We start from the raw sequence: 27,981 nt of genomic DNA, 5'->3' as shown, positions 1-27,981 counted from the left end.
GTTAATGAGCTGGTCGTTAGTACCTATCTGCCCTTCTTACCATTAGGTTCAGTAAGGTCACTTTGCAGTGTGTAAAAATTTCGTGTTAAAATGTGGTGGTACTCTACATTGAAATGTAAGATGGAAGATGTTTAGCGCGAATGAAACAGTTTAAGACAGTAATAATTACAAAGGAGATAAGGTTCGATTCTGAATTTAAAATTCCTTTTTTATCAAAAATACTAAAATTTATTGGTATACTTGCGGCGAAGGGTGACTTTGCCGAAAAGGAATCTGACATAACATATAGGTACTACTTATATGCATAAATGGCATGCGAATCGTTCCAATGCAAATTATATATATTTTATATAAGTTATGAAAGGGAAACCGGCAGGAACTGGTGGTAGGTCTCTCATATGTGAGAGTCCGCCTGGGTAGGTACTACCGCAATGTCTATTTCTGTCAAGGAGCAGTGTGTAGTCACTGTTGTGTTCCGGTTTGAAGGACATTGTAGCCAGTGTAACTACTGGACATAATAAAACTTAACATCTCACGTCTCAGGATGGCGAGCGCAGTGGAATGCCAAACAATACTTTGTAATTCAAAATGTTGGATAGTGCTTCTACTGTTTGTGGGCGGTCGAATCGCTTGCCATCAGGCGAACGGCAAGTTCGTCTCGTAATGCTCAGCATTAAAAAAGGATTTGGGTTATACAGGCCCTTCGCCACCATCATATCTGATAATCTACATAAATTTCAAAGGATATACCTACCAGTGTGACCAGTGGGGTAGACTATACAACTAGTCTCTCGTCAATATCAAAATCTCATACAGTCTGTTCAGAAAGAGATCCGTCGTGGCCGAAAAGTGAACTAACTTTCGAATTTTACATAGCAACCCTTCCCCGCCATTTGGTAAATATTAAACTCATTTTTTTTTTTGTCGTATTGCTTTATTATAAATGATCTTGCATATTGATTTTAGGGATTTTTGTTTAGAAACATACCGAAACTAAACAAAAGAGGTAATTAAGCACAGTAGCGACCTCAAATCCCACGACGGTTCTCTGTCTGAACAGACTATAGAAGCGATATAATTTAATACATGGATATTATTAAATCTAATATTATAGAATTAAGTTAAAAACAGCTTTTGTTCGCGGCGTCGATCGTCTTTATTAGTTTATTGGCAACTGATTGACGTAGCGGGATGAAACAGTCTTACTAACTTGTGTTTGTCTTCATTTAAACTTTAATATTACAGTTTTAGAGTTGTATTTTACAAATCGATGCATTAATGCGTGTATCAACCCGTTGGAATATCCAAAAGGAATTAAAACTTTGTTTTAAAAATTGTATTTTTTATAATATAACAATATAACCTTGTATTACATTTGACTAGTTTAATACTAGGTAAAAGACTTTAGATTTTAGTCCTTAGTACGGATAGGGACTTCACATACCTTTGAAATTCTTAAAGAAAATTCTTATTTATACAGGTTTCCATCCTTTCCTTTATCGTTAAAACCTTTATTTTAATGTGTGTACTTCTATCCAATAATGCGGAAAAGAGCTGCGACTCTAATGCCACTAATGGGGATTAGTTTCAACAGTTGTATGGTATATGTATGGTACCGGAGGTATGTTTTTAAATGAAACTAGAAGATGCAAGTCACCATAGCTATAGTCTTAACTGTACGAACTTCAGTTTATAATAACGGTGCGAATATAGTAATTAGATTCGTAAATGGAATACGAATAGAACGTACAATATAAATTTAAAATAAAAAATAACAAATATTTTTTAAGTGTTCAGTATTTAGCAGTAACATTTTCAAACCCAAATTCTACATATTGTTTATACATACACATACCATATCTCTGATGAAAAAACTTTCTTCAGTGAAATTAACTTTTTTATTGTTTTACATTATATTGATTTTATTCAAAGGTTTGTTAACTAAGGTAGTGTGAGCGATGAAAGCCCGGTTCCTAACAAGGCCCACCATTTATGTTTTCAGTAATTTTGTGGCATAGTGCAAAACGTGGTAATTTTTTATGTTAGTTCTTGCGTTATTAAATTTTATAATATTTGATATGTTGCAATTAAAACTTTTTTTATTGAAGTTTTTTATGCATCGACTTTATAATTAAGTGTCCGTTAAAGGGTTCCTTTACCTTATTCATATTGTGTTATTTTGACTAAATATACGAGTTTTAAGCTATAAAAATGATTTTGAAACAATAAAAATCTCATTCGCGATTCGTACATCCGCACATCTCTGCAAACATTATGACGTAAAATAAATTTCATTCGCGACAGTGGAAAAACTTCTACATTACTAAAATTAATGGCAACACCCTCTGAAACATTGCACTTGGAAGAAAAACGTGGTCCGCGTTTGTATCCACAGCTCTACCGGTTCTAGTTGCTGGGTTTGAGTGTGGTTTCTGGGGTTTGAGTGTGCCTAGGTTATGAGTATACGTTGGTTATGAAAGTTTAATAATAGATTGATGTGGGGTTAATTAGGGAGTGTTTTTATCACTATGAGATGATAATTGTTACGGTTCTTATTAGTCCACGTGTTTATTTGGCGGCAGCCGGGTATAAACGTTTCGGCTTGATTTCAACTTTTTAAATTTTTATCTGCTTGTAAATGTTTATTTTATTTTTGTTATGAAATATATGAGATAACCTATTGTTTCCATTTATTTATACACGTAATCTTACAACGTATAATCTAATGGTCAGTTTAGTGCATTGAAAATACCCAAAAACATCCTTTAAACCTTTCTCTGATAATTTAAAATCCATTATTTTAATAGCAATATACGTGACTGTATATTAATACAAAGTTCCCTTCTTCCAGGTCTAGAACGGGTGGCAGAGGAGTTGATGGGTCGAAGAAAATGGAAACTATACCAGGACGCCTTGATACCAAAACGGAACGAACCAGAGCCGTCGAGCGAGGACGACTCCATGCCGGCCACCGACCCACCGCCCGCGCTCAAGATCAAGACCATAGAGGAGATAAACGCGCCCGAAGACGAACGGCCCAACGACGAAGAACCGAAGGTGGAGAGGCGGCAAGAGACGATCCTCGAGAGCCTGATCAAGCGGCCCGCCACGCAGCCCAAGCTAGAGGTGGAAGAGCCCGCCGACTGGAAGCCCGCGGACAAGTGTTACTTCTGCGTGGATGGTGAGCGCGGCGAGGCGGCGCCCGACGGGACCTCTGCCCCCCCGGCGGGCGGCGCGACCGTGAGTACCGCCCTGTTATTTCGGCGTTTGTATGCGTTATCGGAGTGCGGTTACAAACGCTCATACGTACCGTGCAAATGGCGCTCGTTCGGTTTTAATTAAAATATGCGCTGATTCTACGGTGTGCGGTGCCGAAGTTATACGAGCTCCGGAATAGCAACTTCAATGCGCCTTTTGAGAAAATAATAAACAAAAATTTGTTACTCAAACATATAAAAAAAAACAGAACTATATATTGAACATTGATGCAATTTATTGTAATCGTTACCAATAAATGCATACGTCTTAACCACCCGGTGATAAGAACGGGAGTGATATAAATAATTTCATAACACGACCACTGTTACTCATTACAAGATCCACTGGAATTCGTCATTTATTTGCTATTTACAATTATTTCAATAATTACAATGCAAATCATGAATCATGAACGAAATCCACAGTATAAATTAACGAGAATTATTAGAACTTAAAACAATAAAAGTACTTAAACTTAAAAATCACGTAGTAATAAATAATATTTCAAAATAGAAGTCCAAAAAGGATACCATTTCAAAAAGCCTTGCAATATTGAATGAAGCTAGTTTTCATTCTCCAAGTTCTATTCAAAAATAGCGCGAAAAATAAACAACAAAGACATTGTTTGAGATGCAAACACAAGGTGTGAATACAAAACTGACAGTGCTCTCCACACATTTTTAATGGTAGCTAGCGAGCAGGTAACACCTGATGGTAAGTGACCATCTGCCACAGTGGGGGAATGAAAACTTAATCTAATACTGTCTTACTAATGTTAGAAAGTTTGTGATATTTAGAAGGTTCTTATCGTTTTTTAAAGTATTGCTCAATTGTATTTCGTAGATAGATCAAGACTTGAATTGAGATATCGGTAACTGAATGCGAAATGGTATATTGTTATTCTAGCAACGGTTTTTATGCGATGGAACAACGAGGAAAATATTGGTAGAAGGTATCCGAAATACCTTTGACATTCTTCTTTGCAATAGTTTATAGATCCAATAATATATTTAAATAATTGCTTATCATAGTCTTTGATTTCGTGAAGTAGCACGAATAAATAAAATTATATTGTGCGTGAATTTTTTCGATATGGCTCCTTCGCTTTGCAATCATGAGACGGAAAACACAAAGGCAAATATGCCTTGGTAGCACCTCTGTCCACCATTTTAGGAATAAAGGCGTGATGTGTTTGTGTATGAACTTTTCACAGGAAATTCTTTAAATCGTGAAGTAGACGTTGTAGCAAGTAGCAATTAAATACCCTGAAATGTATATGATTTCTTTTATTTAGAGAAGAGAAGAGGTTAGAAAATATCGCCTCATCGATGTTGCCAGCATATAAGTTCTGTAGGAGTGCGGTTTTGCCGGAATAAAGGTCACAAAGGAACCGAATATTTTCCGAAAAATACTTAGTTTCTATTTCCTTCTGATAAGCTCTCTTCACTAAAAATCATACCGACTCGTTTGTTCCTTGCTGCGTATGAACACACTGTCTAATATACTTGTTTATACAATTTATATAACGATTCATTGGACCTCAGGGACCAACAATAACTTTATCATAAATATAATTTGTCTCTCAGCAACTTAATGTTAATTGTTCTCAAAAATGCTGTATGTTATGGCAAACGGCTTCAATTATTTCGAGGTTCTTAGTTAATAAGAAGAGTCTTATTTACACCTAGTTAATAACCAAAAAATCAAAATATAGCATGTATCTCCGAAGAAGAAGGCAATGTTTAGCTAGAATCACGGCTTAAGTATACCTTTGTTCTATAATGTGAAAATCCTGTTGCAATTTCGGACACAAGGTCATATTCATGGCGAATATCATCTGTATTTTTAGAATTTCTTTCCTAAATGTTTTGGCCCTCATTTTAACCTGCTTTCTATTGCGGCTTCCCGTCACCTTTAGAAATAATGTCAAACCGCTCGTTATCTTTAGTTTGACAAAAAATATAAGATCTGTTACTACTGAACTAATGACGTAATGTTGTAAGTTTTTGAGGGTAACACTTGAAAAACGACTTTATTTTATATCTGGAACTTGTTTTGCATAGACGTTTCTTTTTCGCGGGCAAAAAAACGCGTTATCGCTACAATCTCGGGATGTTAGTGGAACGGGAGATGACTCAACCCAAAATAACAAACTTGAAGTTAAATTATGCGTTTTCCTATGTAATAACAAAAAAATATGTCAACGCTATGTTATACGCCTTACTAATATATATCTGTGTTATTCAGTTGTTTGCAATATTGAGTAACTTTTATTATCAGAAGAAGCAATACAAATCTTTATTTAATAACCTCTTATATAGACATATATAGCTTTTATTATCAATGCTCTAAGTGTAGAATAAAATGAGTCTATTTCACGTAAGAATACGGGTCATTTTTGATAGTTTTTAAATTGGACCAATTGTAGATGGAATCATTAACATTCATTTCATCATGGATGTCCTCACTAGGATAAATGACACAATGAATTCCGGTATGAGTCAAAAAGCATTACCAACCTTGAACCTTGTCCCACTGATCAACTGAGTCATCTTGTTACACGATGTTGTTGCAGCAAAATTGCATTCATTTTAGACACATTGCCATTACATTAAGCGACAATAATAAGATAAGCGGCGATAGCCTAGTTGGGTGTGGAACGGACTGCTAAGACGAATGTCCGCAGGTTCAAATCCCAAGGGCACACACCTCTGATTTTTCTTCAAAAATTATGTGTGTAAATTATCGCTTGCTTTAATAGTGAAGGAAAACATTGTGAGGAAACTTGCATACCTGAGAAATTCTCTATAGGACTTTTAAGGGTGTGTAGTCCATCAATCTGCACTAGGCCAGCGTGGTGAACTAAGGCCTAATCTCTTTCAGTAGTAGAGGGGGCCCGTGCCCAGCAGTGGGACAGTATATAATACAGGGCTGATATTATATTCTATACATTACCATTATGTTTGGTACCAAAATTCCAGCAAGAGAACGGTCTAATAAAATGGCAAATTAATAATGCTTATATGTTGAAGCAAAGGGTGAAATTTTCCGAAAGAGTACTTGACGCAACATATACGAACTAAAATATATCAATGCGGTCTCACAAATTGTACTAATAGAACTTAGAGTTTACATATAATAAGAAAGGGAAGGAAGGGAATCGAGTTATTCGGAACCTCAATACAAACTGACAAACCCATGAATTTTTTTAAATTTCCTTAAACTTCATGAACCTTGATAGTTACTATATGGAGACCTGAATAGCTCGATACTTAAAATTTGTGTTTTTTAGATAAAAAAAAATAGGGATTTCTAATTACTTATCAAACTGACAAACTTTTGAAATTTTCTTTGGTCATAAAAAAGATCCTACGGCACTGTCGACATCAAATTGATAGACCCTTGAAATTTCTTTAGGTCTTCATGAACTTAATAGTTACTATATGGTGGCCTAACGGCTCATTAATTCAAAATTATGTATTTCAGATTAAAAATAGGGATTTCTAATTACTATATTACTGTCACAAAGTGTCAGAACAGGTCATGATTGCACCGGCATTTCGCCAAAGGAGTTTCCGTCCTCCCTATAGTAAAGAGGGCTTAGGGCCTATCACTTTACAGAAAAGCTAAAGTTATCAGAATAGACAATAGCTTAGACATCCATTAACAGAAATAATAAACGGGCAGAGACAATCATTGTCCTATAATTGTGCTTATTGTAAATCCTTTAGGTGCCTCGGGCAATTACTGCGTTGGGCCCTAACCAGCCAACTTGAGCTGTGTCGTTCAATCACAGTGTATGAGGAAGGAACGGCTCCAGGGCTCTTTCCGTTTGGTTGTCAACCCTTTTCTATTCAGTGACTAGTTTCGCGCGCTGCTTTGCTTGGAGTAATTATTATTAATTTAAAATGTTGTTTTTTTTTCTATTTTTTATTTTTCTTTTATAAACTCTACATTCTATAGTCCTAAATATATATTTATTTACTGTCAGGATTCACTATTAGCTTAAAAATACTGGCTAAATTTGTTTTAAGCATTATAATTTTAATCATTTTATAAAATTTTATTTCCGCTCCGATATTTATCATTGCTTAATATTATTTATAGTTTACGTCAGATTATAAATAATGTGTAAAACTGACTGGCAATTATTATTTTAAAAGAAGAGAGAAGAGAAGTAAATATAAAAATACTTTTTGTTGAATTACTTTCTTACTACCATATTGTTTTATTGCCATCTCACAAATTCTATTTAAATTAAAAAGAAATACTAAATCATTCTTAGACTATTTTTTTTTTAATAATCCTGCTGTATGGCGTATTTTTTATCACAATGCTAGATGTTATTAGATGCTTTTTATTGGATATTTTCAATTGGAAAAAAGTATAAAATCTTAGAGTAAGTAGATTCCCACTTAGTATAAGTTTTTTTTTCTAATATATAACATTTATAATAGTCCTTTACACGTTGTAAAAAAGTTTAAACTTTACATTGAAGTATGAATTAATAAAATAAACATGAACGATGTGATTTTTTTCTCTGCAAGTAACAGTAATTTAAATCTGATGAAAATTATATAAAAATATTTCTAGAAGTTCTTTTTTGAAATAATTGATTTCTCCTTCTTCTATACAAGTAATATGGGAATAGTATAGAGACATAAGGACGTGTCGGTCGGTTACAATGTTCTGAGGAGTACACAACAATGTAAATATTGGTATAAAGCCAAATCATAATTAATTAATTCCGATATTATATTAGGACTTCGTCTTATGTTTACATGTTAATCGGAGCCCTATTATTTTCAAGTACATTCGATCCCACAGTAAGGGATCAAACAATACTGGATAGGCAACACAAGCAACCATCGTTCCAATTTACAATACAATGCCTTATCCATTTTCTGCGTTTCCACGTCAAAGTTGAAAAACTCGTATTTTGATTAATACGCGCGACAGAGACGGGGTGCGTGCCACGGTGACGTCACAGGTGATTCTGGGCTTTATATTCTAAATAGTAAGGTCGAGACTACCGTTGGCAACGTTTGTTGTTACTGAAATAGTGGATACGTGTAGGCGTAGGGCATGAAAAGTAGGCAGTGTTCGCACAGAGCGATGAATGGAGTGGCCATTGTGGCTAGCGCTTTAATAAAGAAAATAACTTGCTGTTAGGAATTGTTCCGATTTTGAATTGTTTTTTGGTTATTATTATTTTAGGACAGTTGATAGCCTTCTTTGATAGCCGTTGAGTTTTATTTTTATTTATATAAAATTCATTTAATTTTCTATTCTTATTACTAATTTAAGATTTTTTTTAATTCTTAATAAAAATAATAGTTTTAAGTTAGCCGATTCATGGAAAATGAGTATCGTTTTAAAAGTTAAACATTTCCATTTTTTAAATGAATGTTTAAAAAGACATGAGTACTTTCTCAATATTCAACCTCAAACAGGATACGCATTATTAAAAAAATAAAAATCATATTTAAATATTCTAAATACAAAAAACTAAACACCAGCAACCACCAGCATTAACATTAACATTTAGCTGTTGTATAAAATGGCAACAAGCAGCAATTGTTCAGCATTTAAAACCATAAAGGAGTGCCTTATAATTGCACACCGAAAATGGTTGATGCATGAAATGAATTCACTCACCGCCATGTTTTTATAGCAGTTTACTATCTTCCGCTAGCATGTAAGGGATATTTGTATCACATATTTATTATTTTACGAAGCATAGACAATATAGTTTTTTTTAAAATACACAGTTCAGTATAACAATATTTTTGTCTATGAACAAGTTTGTAGACGATTTAAAGTATCTTGGAGTGCTATTTTCGTTTGATAACATTAGTATAAAAATAATATTATAAGGCGTGTAAAAGGAAGATATAAAATACCCTTATTGCATTAAAATATAAGGGCTATCCAGGTATAAGACATTTTTAAAATATGTGAGAAAATATTTTTTTTTTTTATAAAATTTTTTATGGTTTCTTTGTCCATTATCAATTTATCGTTACGGAAATGAAAAACGGTTGTAGGTAATTTTATAGTACTGGTAACTAATAATTATGATATGCATAATAAACCGTCTTACTGTTAGACTATTTATCTAAGTGTTTTCATCTCGTACAACTAAATTCATATTAGAACACAATTCTTCTTATACAGTTAGATCAATAAGCAATTTCCTAAATTTATATACTTACCTATAATTTGAAAATTAAAAACTTATATACTTATTTTGTTATAACATTATTTACTTTGCAGCTTAGTTCAAATCTCATGGGTAGCCAAATAGGACGCTTCCCAGTAACAATGATTTTTTAGATCGAAAAATATTAAAACTAAATTTAGTGCTTTCTAGAATTCTATATAAAATAACTGCACAGTGTCAAAGACCTTACCGTAATTATGTTTTTTATATAGAACCGTTCCATGGTTATACAATAGAACAACAATTAGAAACTATGTAACGAGCAAAACATTACACATTATAACTGTGCTTTGATTCGTCATAGTATTAAAGTTCGGCATAAATATTACTACTATTACTTTGAACTATTTATATAGAAATACGAATAAATTATATCCAAAGCCTAAATAAAAATAAAGGTTTTAAAAAATATCAGATCGACAATATTTTCGCCTGCATATCCCAAAAGTAAAATTTATATATGTATGTATGTAGCCCAAACAAGAAATAAAATTACAAAAATTATATCAAAGATTTATTCACCTTGTAAATATTATTAAATTTTTGGAAATAATCTTTTTCTTAAAGATATTCTATTAATCCGTTCAACAGACAAATATTATTATTTTCTTATAAACATCTATTGTGTTTTTGTAATTATTATTTTTCAAATTTCGAACTGTCGGTTTTAACGTCATTCCATTTGACTTTGCCGCATAATATATTATTCAGCCAATTTAGAAAGTTTCATTTTGACACGCGTTTCTATTTTGACAGCATGACAGGTTTGTATTCAGCTGTCTTATTATATTTTATCTGATAGATAACGTTAACACGATCGTTGTGTAACAGGCTTGAGGTAATTTAAACGAAATGTGCTTTAAATATAATTTTACTACCAAGCATGACTCCATGGTATCGCACTTCCTTTATTATTTTTAATTTGCTGTAATTAAACGACTTTAGCTTATAAGTTATTATGAACCATTAAATGTGATTCAACATTGTGACGGAAAAGGTTCTAAGTCAGTTATATTTTTAGAGATTATAATTAATTTTGAAACATGTAATTTGATAAAAAATGTCATTGCATTTCTCCAAAGTAGATAGGGAATGTATAAACGTTATAATTTTCATTTATAAATTTAATCCAAAACATACATTAATTTAATCGTGTTAAAATTAAAAATAAGAATTTTAACAATCGCGGCCATATGAAATAATTTTCCTCAGTTAATTTTTTGCTCGATACAAGAGGTAAAAATATTCGCATAGTATAATTTACATATATTATTAGTAACGCCAGTCACGTTAAAAATATATGTTTTCCTCCCCTCATTATAAGCCTTTATTGAACGCGATATTTTGCATACAAATAACGGACAAAAGGTATGTTCAAAGTCGACTCCACGGCCGGCCCAAGCCGATCGGTTAAACAGCATAGGCCGGACAGAAAAGCCTATAGGGGCGGTCCGTGGAGGGTGGAAACCTCGGAAAATTCACGTGCCAGGCCCCACCCTCGGCGCGGAACACGTGCGGACAAATAGCCCCAGTACGTACGCGCTCGCTAATCATCGCCGTGCGCGAAAAAAACACGAAAATATACCATTACGAAGATTTTTCGTGTCGGGTACTTGGTGTTTCACGTTTCCCAAATTACATGCACCGGCCTTAATTATTGTTCAATCGATGTTCCAAATTTAATTTGAGTCGATTATTGTGTAAATTCGAATTTTAAAAAGTGGCGGGTGATTATTTATGATTATTAACAAGTGGTAATACGAATTATAAACAATAATTTTGAATATGTGATTGTTCGAAATTAAAAAGTGGCGGCCTTATTATTTGCATGTGACTTTGTGATATTAAACATAAAAAGCGAAAAGTTTTTTAATTTTTCAAAATTCGCGGCATTTTTCTCATTACGTGCGCATATTTTTTTTTAATTCGCACGTTCCGTTTCAAGCAGCGGAAATGTTGGAAAGCGCCGGCTTTGTGATTTGAGTGCGCTTTGTTGCTTTTTTTTATAGTGTGAAATGGAAAACGCAACATGAGCCGATTTCATGGTTAGTTGGTGTTATTAGTTCGAAACATGAAATACTACTGAGTGTGATTCATGCATCAAATGCACCTTTTTTATTTGGCGAACACTTCTATTTTATTTTTCCTTCGCCGTTTTTATGCGGCCAGGCGCGATATCAAGTTATATCAAAAAGTTCTCACGCCATTTATGTATTATTTCCATTTTTGGAATTCCTTTTTTATTGGATCGTGGATTTAAAACTCTACAATATAACATAGTACATATTTAATCAAATTGGCCTTATGAAAAACCTACCACATGACCTTGTCTCAACGTTCAAAACATATGCGGCATAGACAAAGTTTTTAGCTCGGCAAATAGTATTTATGTGTGTGAATGTAAAGTTGTCGTAATTTGTCTCTTTTGTGCCAGAACCGTTATATAATGCAGTACAAAGCTGGTATAATGAGCACATGATCATAGACAAGAGCCGTGTTTGGAGAACTCTATGCCGACTGTCACTGTCAACTTGTGTGGATTTTTAATCTGTCGTTTATGTTTTGCTTGTTGCTCTAAATCTACACAAAGTTTACTTTTAACTACAAAGCAATATTTAATTTGCCTCGGTACATAACGCTAACATAGTGTTTGTCGCATTATTCAAACCCTTGATAAACAATATTTTGTGTTGATAACATTAACCACTAGTTACTTTGAAGGCCATAAAATCGCTACACATTATTTTCCATTATCTCTAAAAATACCTTTTTAATCTAATTATTCTAAGAACCCATAAGTACTTTCGAAAATCATTTTTATAACTCACCTAACCTTAACATCCAATTTATATCCTCAGCTCGTTTCAACTACAAATTTATTTATAAATATGATAACTATAACGTCTATTATTCATAACATAATAATTATTATTCATGAATAAATCTATAAGTAATAAATCGGCAACTATTCAAGTGCAAAAACACTACAGATCACTAATTATCGCTTACAAGTGCCTATTTCGCTAAATATAAACACAATTCATAAACCAATATTGCTGGTAATTTTGGCATTAAACACTGTAATTATATTGAGGTAATAATTGTCTATGGTAATCGAAAATAAATATGGTGTTTATATTTCATTCTAAATTATATCGAAATAGCTTGGAATAAATGTGTGGATATAAAAAAGTTAGCTCTAGCATAAACATTCTTTGTTCTTTATTTAAATAAAAAAAAATCTAAAAGTAAATTAACATTTTCCTTAAAAAAAACCTGGTGTTTTTGTAAAACTCTAATAAATATTACAGCCAGCGACATATAAAAGCAACAAATCATGCACACATTACATAACACGTGTGTGTGTGTTTGTGTGCGACACAGAAACCTTGGCACACAACGCCGAGGGTTATCCACCAAACACACACTCGTATATTATATAAACACCTTTTAGAACAAACATTGAGTTGATATTTTTCTGTTTGAGGATTTAGCAAAACATTTTTATTTTTTTTATTTTTCGTTTTATAAAAAAATGCTTTGCATAATAATTAAAAAAAATGTTCTCAAAATCAAAGCCCTTGAACAAGTCTTTAAAGTCCAAACCTATCCATAACCTTGTAACAATAAATTGCATATAATTATATCCTGTCCAAGCTATTAAGTGATAGACAAACAACGCCAACAAGAGGCTAAACAGAAAACAAAACCGGTTAAATATTAAAATATAGCATTATAACACGAAGCAAAATTATATGTGGGGCCACGTGCACTGCAAATGTATATGATATAATTTTCCTATAAACAGATAAGAGTCACGGAATAAACTTCGCTAATAACCTACTTGAATTGTAAATTGAGACTGAAGTTTTAAAAACATCGTGCCCCGCGAATGACGGAAAATGATAAAATAAAAAAATTACATAAATAATATGTAGTTATTATGAATTAAAAGAATAAAGTATCTAACCAATGACAATTATAGGTATATACGCTTTAAATCTAATTTCATATTCAAAATCAACTGAAACAATTCAACCTGACGACTTTATTCAAATTCTAAACAAAATTTATTTATATTATTCACCGAACGATAAATGAATTGCGAATTAGAAAAGAAAAAAACACCAATTGTTCTCGAACACATTAATAAAAATACTATTCTAAATTCAAACGGCCCATTAACCGGTTCCCACGAGCGCCATGTTGGGTCGTCCTCGCCCGCTATTGGTCGAGGCCGCGAGTTTAGAATTAGAATGTGTAGACCCCACCATTTGGCGAGCGGCAAATTATGTTGCTAGTATTTTTTTTTTCCAATTTCGGATAATGGGAGCAGCTGTTCGGCCCGGCTTGTCATCACTGACTGTTCTCTATAGTGCGTTCGACCGGTAATTGGCGTTTGCTATTAGAAAAAATATGTTAACGTTCCAAGTTCAAATATTCACTGAAACAGTTTTTATATGCGTAGTAAACATGTCGCTAAGTTGGAATAATGGACGTCACGCATATTTAACTACCATTTTATTGAAACATAATTGTCCCACATTTTTTACTTTGTTTATTAGTAATCCAATTGTGGCATTTGTAATAGTTTATGGATAGGAAATAAATACTTTAACTTTTAAGGGTAAAACTGCAATTGACTTAATATTTCGAAATTAATGAGACATCGAGTCAATTATATCTACTCAAAATAAGGTTCTACTTTGCAGCGAATGAAGTATGCAATTTATTTGCTTGTTGGATAAGTAGCTCCCCTAATTAATAACCTCAAATAAATTGTTTTTTTTTCCGAGGCAATATTCTAAAAATATTTTGTTCGTTTGCTGTCAGAAAATCAAAAACTAAAGACAAAGTTAGGCACGATACCCGGTGATGGCGTTCATTTATTATTTTGAAAACATTTCAATAATTATTTTAACGGATAATCCTTCGAGGCGATCAATTATCACTAGGTGTGATTTATAAAATGTCCATAATTTACCCAAACATAGTAGGTGATGGTTGAATCAACGCACAATAACCAAGCAATCGTTTAATATTTTACCTGATTTTTGCTAAGCTCTTTCCTTCCCTAGGCACCATAATATAAGAGTATAAAACACTAGGTTTATTAAAATTATTCGGGAACATGACTGCATTATTTGGATCGTATTTTTAAATTCAGATTGAACGCTTACATAATCTGGCAATATAAACTGCTTATTTTCATCAATGCGGCCTCCAAAGTGACGTCACTCACCTGATGTTAACCGAAGTAAAAACCAAGTGAGCTAATTTCCCAAAGCCCCGAGTCAACCAGTCAATAAAATGATTTATTATCCTAAACAACCAGATTTTTTCCTTAAAATTATTTTTTTTAGACACGAGGATGACAAAAATATATTTAAATGATAAGAAAATAAAGACATATAAACTTATCTGTTTACCTTCAAAAAACCACTAGCCTTGTACCATTTTAGTAATAACCCGAGCTGGCGTCCCAGACAAGGCTGGCATCTCGTTAGATCGTTTGAAACGAATCAGATGCTGAGTTTGCCGCTCAATTTAGTTGTAATTGCTCGCATTCCATTTATTAATTGGCTAGTTGAAGAGATTCATGTTCTATAATTAAACATTAAACAGTGCATATGGTTTCCTTGGTTTAATGGTAAAGACTGTCGTGATAAGTTCGATTCCGGGCAATTTTCTGCTCAATTGATTTGGTCAAGATCGGGGTTCGTTCGCTTTCGTATAAGAATACTTGATCATTTTTTTTAGTTTAATGCTATATTTAATCTTGTATTTTGATTTTTTCTCCCTATTATCAGGTTAGTATAAGACAAGTTACTTGATCATCTCTTTATATTTAATGTTAATGTAATGTTATATTAAATGATTCCTCGTCATCTCCATAATTCTTCCGATAGCAATCTAACCTTTGATGATATAGCTATTATATTTGTTCACATGACTTGAACAGATTGCGTGTTTATACGAATCTCAATTAATTTGTTACATCGTCCTTTAAATTAACTCTTATTGAGGCCATTCAATAACTAAAAATACACAATATTCATTTCAAACTTTAAAATATGTTGATAATTTAGCAAACAATATTGTATACTTAATTAAAATATCTTAGCAAGGCAATACCTTGATAATGGCGTTGCATCTCTCATTCGCCGTGAAAATTATGCCGGCTTTTTAGATACATTAATGCAATTCACTGAAACAAAACATTATGGCTGGTTTTCCTTATATACGGTCATTATTCTGATGCGAAATATATTGTATAAATGTTGCCATGAGGCAAACTCTAAATTCCTTAGACGTCAGAAATAAAATATTCTGCTTATTTTGTATTTGACGGCCATAAAATCAATTACTAATTGTAAATACGAATGTTTCTAAAAATGTTTGTTAGTCGGATATTTGTAACTTATAACTACTTATTGGAAAGTTTAACTTACAAATAAACGAAATGCTGGTATATTTTTTAACAAAATTTATGTTCAATGGGCAAGCGGCCTTTATGAGAGGCGAACCGGGCAGCCGCCCAGGAACTCGCGCTTACAGGGGCCTCGCGCGGTGCTTTGGAAGACCTTTTTAACGATCTTACTGTCAAAACTATTAATACCGGGGAACTATTTTGCTCATCTCGGGGCCTCGACTTCTTTTTTGTTTTCGCCTAGGGCCTCGCGTCGTTTAGAACCGCCACTGTCAATGAGGGTTCTATGAGAAAGGACCAAATGCCGAGGCTAGGAAATTCCAGTATATATTTTCATGTCTAAGTACATAAACACGACGCAACCGTTCAAAGTCAACATGAAGCGAGCTGATTTTGTTTGTCCTTATTCCTTGCATAAAATATTCGCGGAATTTGCCATTGGAATAAATAACTAGTATTTACCTATTATGCACTTTATAGTTAATAGATCCAAAAGACGTTATAAGTGCAGTTAGATCATACTTGTGTAGAGGGACAATAATTGAACGATAGACCATTGTTTTTTTATTGCTTTGATTGACGAGATGAGCTTGCCGTTCGCCTGATGATAAGCGATACGACCGCCCATAAACAGTAAAACACTATCCAACACCTTTAATTACAAAGTATTGTTTGGTATTCCACTGCGCTCGCCATCCTGAGACATGAGATGTTAAGTGTTATTATGTCCAGTAGTTACACTGGCTACAATGTTATTTTAACCGGAACTTTAGTGACTACACACTGCTGCTTGGCGGCAGAAATAGACATTGCTGTGATACCTACCCAGGCGGACTCCCACATATGAGAGATCTACCACCAGTAACGAACAGTCTACGATGTTTCTATTTCCAAAATAAAGACAGGGTAATAAAATATCAATCCACCCAGAACAACGTGACAGAACCCTGGTGGCTAAATAATTTTTGAAGTCATAAAATCACTCATAAAGCGTATTCCGCCTCTGTGTGGTCTTCGTAAACATATTGACCATAATGGAACATAATGCCAAGTAATAAGATTATTAATAAAGAATATCAATAAATTGTTTATTACATACTCCATCCAATATTTTTATTTTTGGTAGGATATATTTTTATATCCGGATAGCGACCACCGTACACAAAATGTTAATAAATATGCCATAGTGGCCCAAGTAAATGAATCACGTTCCGGGATCAGCCTGTGTAATGTGTATATCCGGTTCCAACAGGCCGGCATAATTTTTTCAACTGTCGAGGAGTAATCATCTCTCGTCAGTCGACATTCTATTGGACCCCACTCCACTTACCATCAGGTACGGTGGAGTCACTTTGACGTGCACTTAAAAAAAATCATAGCCAATAAAATTTTAGATTGGATGCATGAATGAAAAATGACAGCTTAACTGCTGCAAAGGATATTTTCCCTTAGACTTTGTCTTCAACGTTTCTTATATTTAATTATTTTAACTGAAATATTGCCTTTTAAGTGGAAATATACCACCGTTGCTTAGCGGCAAAATTAACTCCAAGCAACGATATTCTCATCAACGATCATTATAGATCCACATGTGTTTTGAGGAAAATATAATAATAAGAAATATTGTACTACAACACACATCACGCCTTTTTCCCTAATGGGTTAGGCAGAGGTGGAACCAATACACCCACTTACCTGCGACCAGTGCACTTACTTATCGGTATGTGTGTTATGTTCCATGATGTGATACGGGTCCTATCGGCCATCAGGCTCAAATTCAGAGTTGATGCTGAACAGAAAAACCTCGTATTGACTTAAGTGTTTGGAATTCTAATATAAGAGAAATTTGAAGATATTTCTTGACTTGATTTGGACAGTATCGTTTTAAAATGATAGAGCTATTGTCGATAGTTTAATCTTCAGCCTAACTAAGGACGTCTAAATAAGGTCATCAACAGGCGAACTTATAATAGGAAGAAATGTGAAACAATCAAAACCTACGTTTCGTACGTCAATAATTTTAAACTCCTCATCAGATTAGTATATCTCGCATGTTTATACCTTAAATTTATTTTGAAAATAGCAACACCAGAGTATCTTGCCTGTTCTTCTCTGGTGAGAACTGCTTTCCGAACTGGCGGTAGAGTTAATATTGGCGGAATCTAAATAATGTATAAGATTTTACATGTTCAAATAAATTATTTCATTTTATATAGACTTGTTTGACGTGTCAATTTTCCAAGACCCATGGTTTGATGAATCTTTTCCAATTGCAGCAACCATATCGGCTCGTCAAAATACTACGCACAATTCACATCCAACTAGCTTATACATATATCTATCGGACTCGTGTTCAAATGACGTGTGCGCTGTAGCTAAACAATCCGTTAGTTAATATTCAAGGTGGACCCGATTAGCGAAACCTCAAGGTGAAACGGACCGGTCGTGTCGAGTTTTAAAACCTCCATCGGTTCTTCGGACTGTTTTATATTTTTTAAAGCCTGCTTTTGCTAAATTTTAATTTTTAGGTATAGTTTATACGACTGCAGTGATGACTTGGGTTCGATTCGCCGGTCGGTTTTTTTATAGTGCCTCGGTAAGTGGCTTCACTGCACCTGATGTTAAGCAAAGTGAAGATCATAGCCCAGAAGTCCAGAAGACAACAACTTTTTTTACTCAGGACGGTTTTCCTACTCAGTATTATCCCGGTATTTGAAATTTGTGCTCGATATGACGAAAGGCTCGCAATCACATTATGGGACGGAATACACACGGCGGGAAGCGGATGTACCAATTGCGCCTTTGCCTACTGCGATTTCGACTGTAATATGATGGAAAGGCTGACAAGAGACGTAATTTTGTGTTATCGTCAGTTTTGTTTTAAACGTTTCTGTTTGATTCTGAAGGTTAACTTTGAATACAGAAATATAGTACATACAATATACATACATAGTATCACGCCTCTATCCCATAAGGGTAGGCGGAGACTATGAATTGGTTTTACTCAATCCTGGCACACATCTTTCGCTTCCTTAGTTTGCATCAATATTTATTTCATCCATCGGTTCAGGGTAATTTTGACCTGGCCTTTACCAAGAATGTCAGATATCTGACAGTCGAAGGTTAAATATTATAGTAATTATCTACAATATTCAACTCACACTTTGTAAATAAGATATTCCAGCGAACAATGCGAAAGATTGTCTAAATATAATATAATTGAAACACAGGGATATACTACAACTGATGGTAGGTCTTTCATATATGGGAGTCCGTCTGGGTAGGTACCGCCGCAATGTCAATTTCTGCCTCCAAGCAGCAGTGCGTAGTCACTGTTGTGTTCTGGTTTGAAGAACATTGTAGCCAGAGTACCTAGTGAACATAATAAGACAACATGGGTCTCAGGATGGCGAGCGCAGTGGAATACCAAACAATACTTTGTAATTCAAGGCTTTGAATGGTGCTTCTACTGTTTATCGCTGTATCGCTTATTAGGTGAATGGCAAGCTCGTCTCGTCATACAAATAAAAAAAATACTATGTTTCCAAAACAATGGTTATCCTCAAAGTACATTTATACCAACTCCAAAAAACCCAGTATTGGCGTCTATTTATAATTGTTTGTGTACCGCTGATTATCGTGTGGCCTTTGATTCGATGATGTCATTTAGTTCCCATATAAGGCTTTGATTTAACAATTAGCCAATTAATGTTGGCTCTTGTTCATGTTTTAGATGGTAAAGGTTATTCACTGGGTAATTTGAAATTTGGAGATGACCATAATAATGCATCGAATCAAACAAATGAACGCACATTGCGAATTTATCGCCGAAGGGGTATGCAGAGGCGCAAACACGGCCCTCACTTCTCACCAAGTATGTTCCGTCCCATGATGTGATAGGGGGCGAGACCATCACCATATCAGGCACAAATTCCATCATCGAATTAGAAGAGTGATTGCATAGAATCACTCTTCGAATAACTGCCTTTGACGTGATTTTGTTTGAATGCTACCTAGAACGTATTTAAAACAAGAATACCTCATCAAGAATTAAATATATGAAGGCTACAGGGAAAACAGTTAAATTATTAGCTAGACAGCAATTTCTATTGAAAATTTGATAGCGTTTAAAAAAAATTGAACCAGTTTTTCCCGGTTATTATAACTTATACCAAAATCAAGAATGTGTCAACATCTTAAATTAAATGTTACTTTATTTTGTCACTACTTATATCCTTATGAATTACCACCTAAAGCAAGTTAATCATATACATGATCTTTGCTAACGTCTGCTCCGAAAAACTCTATTTTTAGGCTAAAAAGTAACAATTTGGAGAATTGGAATTTATAGAATTGAAGTAGCAGTTCCAAAGGTAAACGCGCTTAAACAAACAAAAATCTTTTCAACTTTAACGATAGTTAATAACGCAAAAATCATTGAATATAATTATAACTTTGTTGAACTAAGTATCTGAATACTAATTGTATTGTTAGAACATTGACAATGATAACTTAGTCGAATAAAAACGACTCTAGAATTGTCTATTATCGGTAGTAAAAAAATATTCTCGTAATGTAAATATTAATCTCATTACATTTTTGATTACATTATTTTGAAATATCTAGAATATCTAATATCTAGAATAGGGCTAATATTCATGATAAATTCATTCAAGGGATAAAATGTAATACATACAAACGACTTAAAATTACAGCTCTGTGAAATTTTAATTATTATAACCTATTATCGTGAGGAAACCTGTATAAACCTGTAGAAATTCTCTATAGGAATTTTAAGGGTGTGTGAAGTCTACCAATCCGCACTGGCGAGCGTGGTGGACTAAGGCCTAATCCCTCTCAGTAGTAGAGATGGCCCGTGCTCAGCAGTGGGCAAGTATATAATACACGGTTGATATTATTATTATATTATTATATATTATCGCTCGTGGCTCCAACCGCACGGAAAAGTTTTTCTTGCATACATATCCTGTTATATATTTTCCTGGAATTGAAAGTATCGTACGTCCTATTCCAGACTAATAACTATCTCCATCCCAAATTTCACCCAGATCCGTTCAGCCATTCTAGCGTCATTAAGTAACAAACATCCAAGCTCTCGCATTTATAATATTAGAAAGAAAAGAAACTTAAAAAAAAACATATTTATTAGTCACCACTTATAATGTAGAATTACAAATTAATTTAAAAAGGAAAATGATAGATATATGTACGTAATTTTGATCGTCGCGTCGAGGCTGTGGCAAATAATTACATCTGAACATAATATAACTATTAAAAAACTATTTGTCGGATTTTATCGCGGTTTTAATATTTTAATTTTCTCCCGACATTTCGTAGACTTTGCAGCCTTCGTGGTCTCGGGAGAATAGTTTAATTTGAATGTCTAAAATTCGCGTAAACATAAGAAATCATTATAATATAACTTTTAGTTTTTCGAAAAATCAACCTTGAACCTACGAATTTAACATTATTATTAGATAGCAAAAATATCTAATACCAAAATGATTATACATACAAAGACTACTCAACAGGCGGGCAGTCAAATGCCTAAATTTAAATATCTGGTACAAGGCCTCACGACGACGGTTAATAAGATAATATTGCTGTTCATATTGTTTGTGCAAATTCGGTATCATTCATACTAAATTCTACTAAACGATTAAATAACCTTGGAGATAAATAAAGTTAGATGCTGACCATTGTGTCTATTCCTTCTGCCGAGTGAACCATAACTGTTGTTCCAGATAGAAATTCTAAATTCAAAAAATTTTACGTTCTTAAATTAAGTTGGGGATTCTTTTAATTTTATTGTTTGTTTATATAAATGCTGTTTCACACCTGTAATTAGTGAGTAGACTCATCCATAATGTAATTTAAATAAAGCATGTTTAGTTTATAAACTGTTGGTGTGCAATTAAATAAATAAATAAATTAAACCCTAACTGGTTTCACAAACGAGCGCTTGCGCGCTAAAAATACAGAAAAATAATGAAATGGGTTGTAACATCGTTTAAATTGATTTACGATGTTGATTAACATATTTTACACATTAAATCTTAGTTTCTGTAATTTTACAATTCATGAGAAGTCAGCGTTGATTGCGCCGAAGCATTTTTAACTTAAAACGATCGTAAAAAATGTTGTTTCGCGTAAATTATAAATATTTTATAGGTTAAACACTTTATTGCATTTGGTGTACTATTACGAATGTACACACTCACGCCTTTGATCCCCGAAGAGGTAAGCAGAGTTGGATCTGGTGCCCACTTTTCGCGCCTCATAGAGGGCGAGCCTATCGCTATATCGGTCGCAAATTTCAGACTCCAGGCTGATACTGAGTTAAAAAACCAATATGACTTTTCCTGACCCGGGAATCGAACCCGAGACCTCAGTCCTGTAATCGTACCGTAACACAACTACGCCACCGAGGCAGTCGAATGTATCGTTTACGAATTTTAACTAAAATGTTTATGTTGTTTGTTTAGAATATGCGTAAGAAGAATTGGTTTATGTAAGTTCTATTGATTGTTGCATTTATGAATGCATTGGACAGCTCGTCACACTACGTTAGATGTCATTATATCCAGTTAATACAAAAAATGTTGACTAAACAGAAAGATATGCATCTAGCAAGATAACAGAAATAGTCAAAACTAAACAGATTATATCCTGCAAAAAAAAATCCAATTATTATACTATCTGGCTTACTTATAAAAAAATCGCAAACCAAGGCTTTATAAAACACAAATTTACTCGATCAGCTGTAAGTCAAAACCCGCCATCTTGCCTCTTAATATGGTATAAGGAACCGGTGATGTTATTGACAGCTATTTAAGCAATTCTTAACCACCTCTTAACACTAAAAAAAGTTTAGAAGGAAGACTGTAAATATTTAACGCAAACAAAGTAAATTTTATTATCTAATCATTACTTTTCACAATATTAAATAGTTGTTTCGCAGTGACCATCCTAGTACATAAATAAAATACTTTATAGTGCAACTTCCTTATGAATTTGCAACTGACAATCGCAATCATGGTTCGCTGCTAATCGTTAAAAATCATTTGCGTCACTTGACAAATTAATTGTTTCAATTGTGCCGGCGAAGGTTTAAGATGTCGGACATTTTCCGCGATATATTTCAGACGTTAATTGTAAGGAAATAGGACGATTAATAATAAATACCATTTAACCTCAAACTAGCGTAATACTAAACCTTAAGAGAGGTTTGTTTTGCGTTGGTCCGGGAAGGAAAAAAGAGCAGATAAATCGCCTCTCCAATTTTCATACTTGAGGTTAAAATGACTCCTTAGTTCATTATTTTGTCTCCCGCTTTGCTATGGAAGTGGACAATATTTCAAACTCCTCCCTATCTTTCTATTTAATTAATTTCGTTACGGGGTAAAGGCAAGTTAGTTTTCCCTGAGACTCGCCGAGCTTCACTGCTCGTTGTCATAAAACGCGTGGCACTGCTGATCCAGGCTTACAGGAGTTGTAATGGTGGGTGTGAGGGCGGGAAAAGAAAAAGGCTCTCTAATTTTTATTTCTTCTTAAAATTCAATACAGAGTTACTCAGATATGTTAGTGAACCTATATTCATAATGATAAACATTTTCAATCAGGTGGTTCGTTTCTTAAAATTCTACTTACTTGAATATCGACCTTATCATTGTTCATAAAGTCGAAAATTTAATGACTAAATTCTTAACGATCCTTGTTAACCTGATCATTATTATACCCGTATAAACGTAGCTAACATGAATAACTAATTGTAATAATAATTAAAAATGACAATAGCCGGAAACTCTAACTACTAATTCGTCTTGCCTCAAAGCGAAGTCTTCCTACGTCATATTAAATCATTACTTTAATATAATGGTTTTTGCTAATTTTAATATGTATAGATATTCCTTTTCCACCTTGTACTCCTGTGGGAACGGCACAGGACAATATTTTTTAGAAATGTTGCAGAAGTATTTGCTTGGCTGTTACAACCGACTTTTTAAGTAATTTATTAATAATCATAACCTATAGGCTTGACGAGTCTTGACTGTATCGGGGGCGTATTTGTATTACAAAATTTGGGTGTATACACCTCTGCCTACTCCCGAAAAGGAAGAAAGGCATAATGCTATGTAGACATATACGGGACGTAATGCGTAATTTACCTCCTAGATACAAAGCAATTAACTACTCCTATGATAGATTAATTAACTGTGAATTTTTGCCGGCAGAGTCCAGCGTCGGAGTCGGACAGCAGTTCAGTGTCGGGGGCCAAGAGTCCCGCGGCGGCGCCGCCCCTGTTGCAGCACTTGTTGCAGCTGCAGGTGCAGAACCCACAGACCATCGCGCAGGTAACTGTCCGCTACAACTTCAACCTTAATGACAATGGTATAAAGAGTAAGAGGATTTAGGTGGTAGTCCAAAAGCTAAAGCAGCTCAATGAAAGATTTTAGATTTAACTGACTCTTTGTATGATCAAAAGTATAAAGTAACCTAAAAATATAACCACTTTTTGTAAATGTTAAATAACAAAAATAATATATTTGATACTTTTTGTCTGAAATAAGTTTAAGTTCCACCTAAATAACAAAGTTTACTTAATACGAGAGGAAAGTAAAAAATGTCTTCCATACTTTAAAGTGACTTAAACATTCTTCATGTATTTATTCACACCCGGAAAACAAGAAAATACAATCCGTGGTGATAACAAGGAAACAAAAAAGGTGGTTCAAGGATGTACCATTACCGAAATATATTTTTCTGAGCTTACCTCACTCAAATCCTTTTAAAGTGCGCTAAGAACTCCAAAACATGCAGTTATTACTTTTTTATTATTTAAATTGCAATAATAACTTTAATAGCATTGTACAATGTGTAAGTTAAAAGATCAAATTAAGTAAATATTTAAAAGGGCGCTTGAACAAATTTACTTTTGACTAACTTTATCTTCGGAGCCGCTTGAGATAGTGTTTTTTATTCATTAAATCTCAATAAAATATCGTTTACTCTACTTAATGAATATTATTATTAATTCAATAGTCTAGATACATTCTATTGAATTGTTTGAGAAATCATTTAATATTGTGATATGGTTTTATTCCCCCATTTCAACCCATACTTGTGGCCATATCAATTTCGCTCCGTATTGCGAAGTCACTTGAGACGCTGTCAAATTAAAGTCAGTATCTTAATATCGTTGATTAAAATAATAAACAAATATCTATACCATTTCAAATATTATTTTATTTCACACTTTATGACGGATTTGAATAACTCAGTTTTGTTTATTAAACAGCGCCGACTCAGCTGCCAACACGCACTTAAGTGACAGCTCAAGCATTGTTAAATAGTTCAATACTCTAAATGTCTACTTAAAACCCTACTCAAAAGTGAGATTAATTCATTAATCCGCCCCTATAAGTTCTTATAAATATAAATGACTCAAAAGAAACCGTTTTTAAACAATTTCGTTATTTTAAAAATGGAATGGAATTTAATTAAATAAACATCATTTTGCTCGATATCCTTAAATAAAAAAAGAATATAAAAAAAAAACTACAAATATTTGTCAGGATCTAGGATGTCTGCGAAGTCTGAAATCTGATGACACAGATATAATTAGTCCAAACAATAACATTTAATTTTAATGACGCTCAAAAACAAATAAAAAATTAACACAGCCATACGTGAGGCAAAAGCAATTAGTTTCGATAATTATACGCTTAAAATATTCATTAAGAATTTTAAATATAAGTGAGATGAAGTAATTAAAACTGCTGCTTAACTGAATATCAGTTTTAATTTTATAGTGAACAGTTTTAATAAAATGTCAAGTAAACAAACAGACTGGACGCGAAATATTTTTATTATCCTTGTTGAGGAAATGAAAGTATGAAAGTTTTAAAGTTTATCAGTTGGTTGAAGGATATCTTTATGCAAAATCTTTTAAATAACAAATTAAGTGACCTCTTGTGTATTGTAGTTGCCATTCGTCTTTTTCACCTTGGCGGAGTATTTTGATAACTAATTATTTTAACTTACACGTTGTATCAAATAGCATTTTATATGTTCATAAATTATAATTGATTATAGTAACTTCTCACTTGAATTACTAAGTTTTTTTTTGAGTTAAAAATAAACAATGAAGCAATATAGACATCAAACCAAACCATATCAAGGGAACAAAAACACGAACATACAAATGTCCAATCAACTATAGTTTATTTGATATCTCTGAAATTATTTAGAAAGAGGTTTTAAGTTATTTTATTCCCTTAAAAGTTTAGTCACATATAAGTCTAATGATACTTTAGTCATTATTCAACAACAATAATGCCTAATAGATATGAAAACCCTGACCGAGTTAGTTATTAGGTAGCGTTGCACTGTACCTTGTGATTTAACATATTTTCTAGTAAATGAAAAGACTGGCCACTGAATGCTTATACGACGACAAAACATTCGTCAATAATCAGGCACATATCTTTCTTAATCCTTATGTCTATGAGTAGTTATTGAACCTTTTTAAGTACGTATTTTTTATCAGCAAAGTCTAAATTTATTGATAGTATAGTTTTAATATTTAAAAAACTATATTTAAAAAGCTGGCAGTTAAGTACCGCGGCATCTATAATATACTTTTTAAAAAAGGAATGAATTATTTTTAAACCTTTTGTTTATTGATAGTATAGTTGTAATATTTAAAAATGACACTATTTTAAAAACTGGCAGTTCATTACCGCGACATCTGTAATTATTTTTTTAAAAAAGGAATTTATTATTTTTACACCTTTTTGAAGTTCCACAAAGATTCCAATAATAGATAACTCGGCCAATTTTAAGTTACTTTTATTTAAAACTTATCTATCTACATAATATTTAACAATAATTTGATTATTAATTATGAAAACATTTCCGGTTTAAATATCATATAATAATGTTTATATAGTATGTTCAGAAAGAGAACCTTCGTGGCATTTGAGGTCGCTACTGTGCTTAATTACCTCTTTTGTTTAGTTTCGGTATGTTTCTATACAAAAATCCCTAAAAACAACACGCAAGATCATTTATAACAAAGCAATACGACATGATAATGAGTTTAATATTTACCAAATGGCGGGGAAGGGTTGCTATGTAAAATTCGAAAGTTAGTTCACTTTTCGGCCACGACGGATCTCTTTCTGAACAGACTATAGCTGCCAGTTTTGCTAGTGTCGTTTCGTCAGTAGTGGATGTAATGGCAAGTGGTAGGTTTACCAGCAGGCGTACACGGAGATGTATGTGCAGTTCCAGCAGATGCTGGCCGCGCTGGCGGCGCTGGGGACGGGGCTCGTGCCGACAACGCCGCTCACGCAAGCCTGGATGATACAGCGGCTCGCGCAGCAGCGGCATCACACTGACAGGTAACACGCAATTATAGTTCTTATGTAATAGTCATATAAGGAAAACGCATTTGTAAATAAAAAAATCATGTATGTGTTCACGAAGGTCCACTTTTGTAAGTATTTGAGTTCGTGAATCATTTAAACCTTATACTTCTATCAATAGTAAGTTGCGACGCGAGATATTTTGTTATATTTATTACATAAGTATTTGAACTTCACTTTGAAAAGTTTGGCGTGACCATTTTAAGTTGAGCCCAAATTTAATTTAGGACTTTCATTTTCCAACATCAAATTTACAGAAGAAAATTAACTGCCTAATGTCCCGGGATATCCCACTCATCCTCACGTATCCATCCACCTCATCCAAGGCCAGGAGGCAAGCTTCCACCCATTATTAACATGTAATATATGAAAATAGCCGGTGCTTTGTAATCAGACGGACACACGGATTCTCATCACGTCTCAAGGCTATGTATTTATGGAGTGGTCATGATAAATAAGTCTTTTCTCGTGTATGCTTCCGCTAATGCTAATACAGACAAAAATACTTTGTTTATGCACATAACTATATACATATTAACGTCAGCGCCCCGTTCGGGCTGTTGCAAAACTGTAAGGTTTTGCTGGTGGTAGAATATATTATATCCGCCCGGATAGCGACC

At 33.6% G+C, this 27,981-nt stretch overlaps 1 protein-coding gene across 7 annotated transcripts in view; it reads left to right on the top strand.

Annotated features, from left to right (window-relative positions):
• Positions 1–27,981, top strand: part of LOC115453157 (mushroom body large-type Kenyon cell-specific protein 1) — a 214,493-nt gene that overhangs the window by 163,307 nt on the left and 23,205 nt on the right. For 5 of the 7 annotated variants that reach the window (XM_037440234.1, XM_037440233.1, XM_037440237.1 and 2 more), the window contains 3 exons: positions 2,852–3,240; positions 24,167–24,286; positions 27,186–27,337. In XM_037440234.1, coding sequence (XP_037296131.1) covers positions 2,852–3,240; positions 24,167–24,286; positions 27,186–27,337 — 661 coding nt within the window. The remainder of the gene's footprint in view (positions 1–2,851; positions 3,241–24,166; positions 24,287–27,185; positions 27,338–27,981) is intronic. The other 2 variants (XM_037440235.1, XM_037440236.1) reach the window with 2 other exon arrangements.

The sequence above is a fragment of the Manduca sexta genome, chromosome 18, assembly GCF_014839805.1.
Source record: "Manduca sexta isolate Smith_Timp_Sample1 chromosome 18, JHU_Msex_v1.0, whole genome shotgun sequence".
In the NCBI taxonomy this organism is placed as follows: Eukaryota; Metazoa; Arthropoda; class Insecta; order Lepidoptera; family Sphingidae; genus Manduca; species Manduca sexta.
This window is presented reverse-complemented; position numbering and strand designations above follow the sequence as displayed.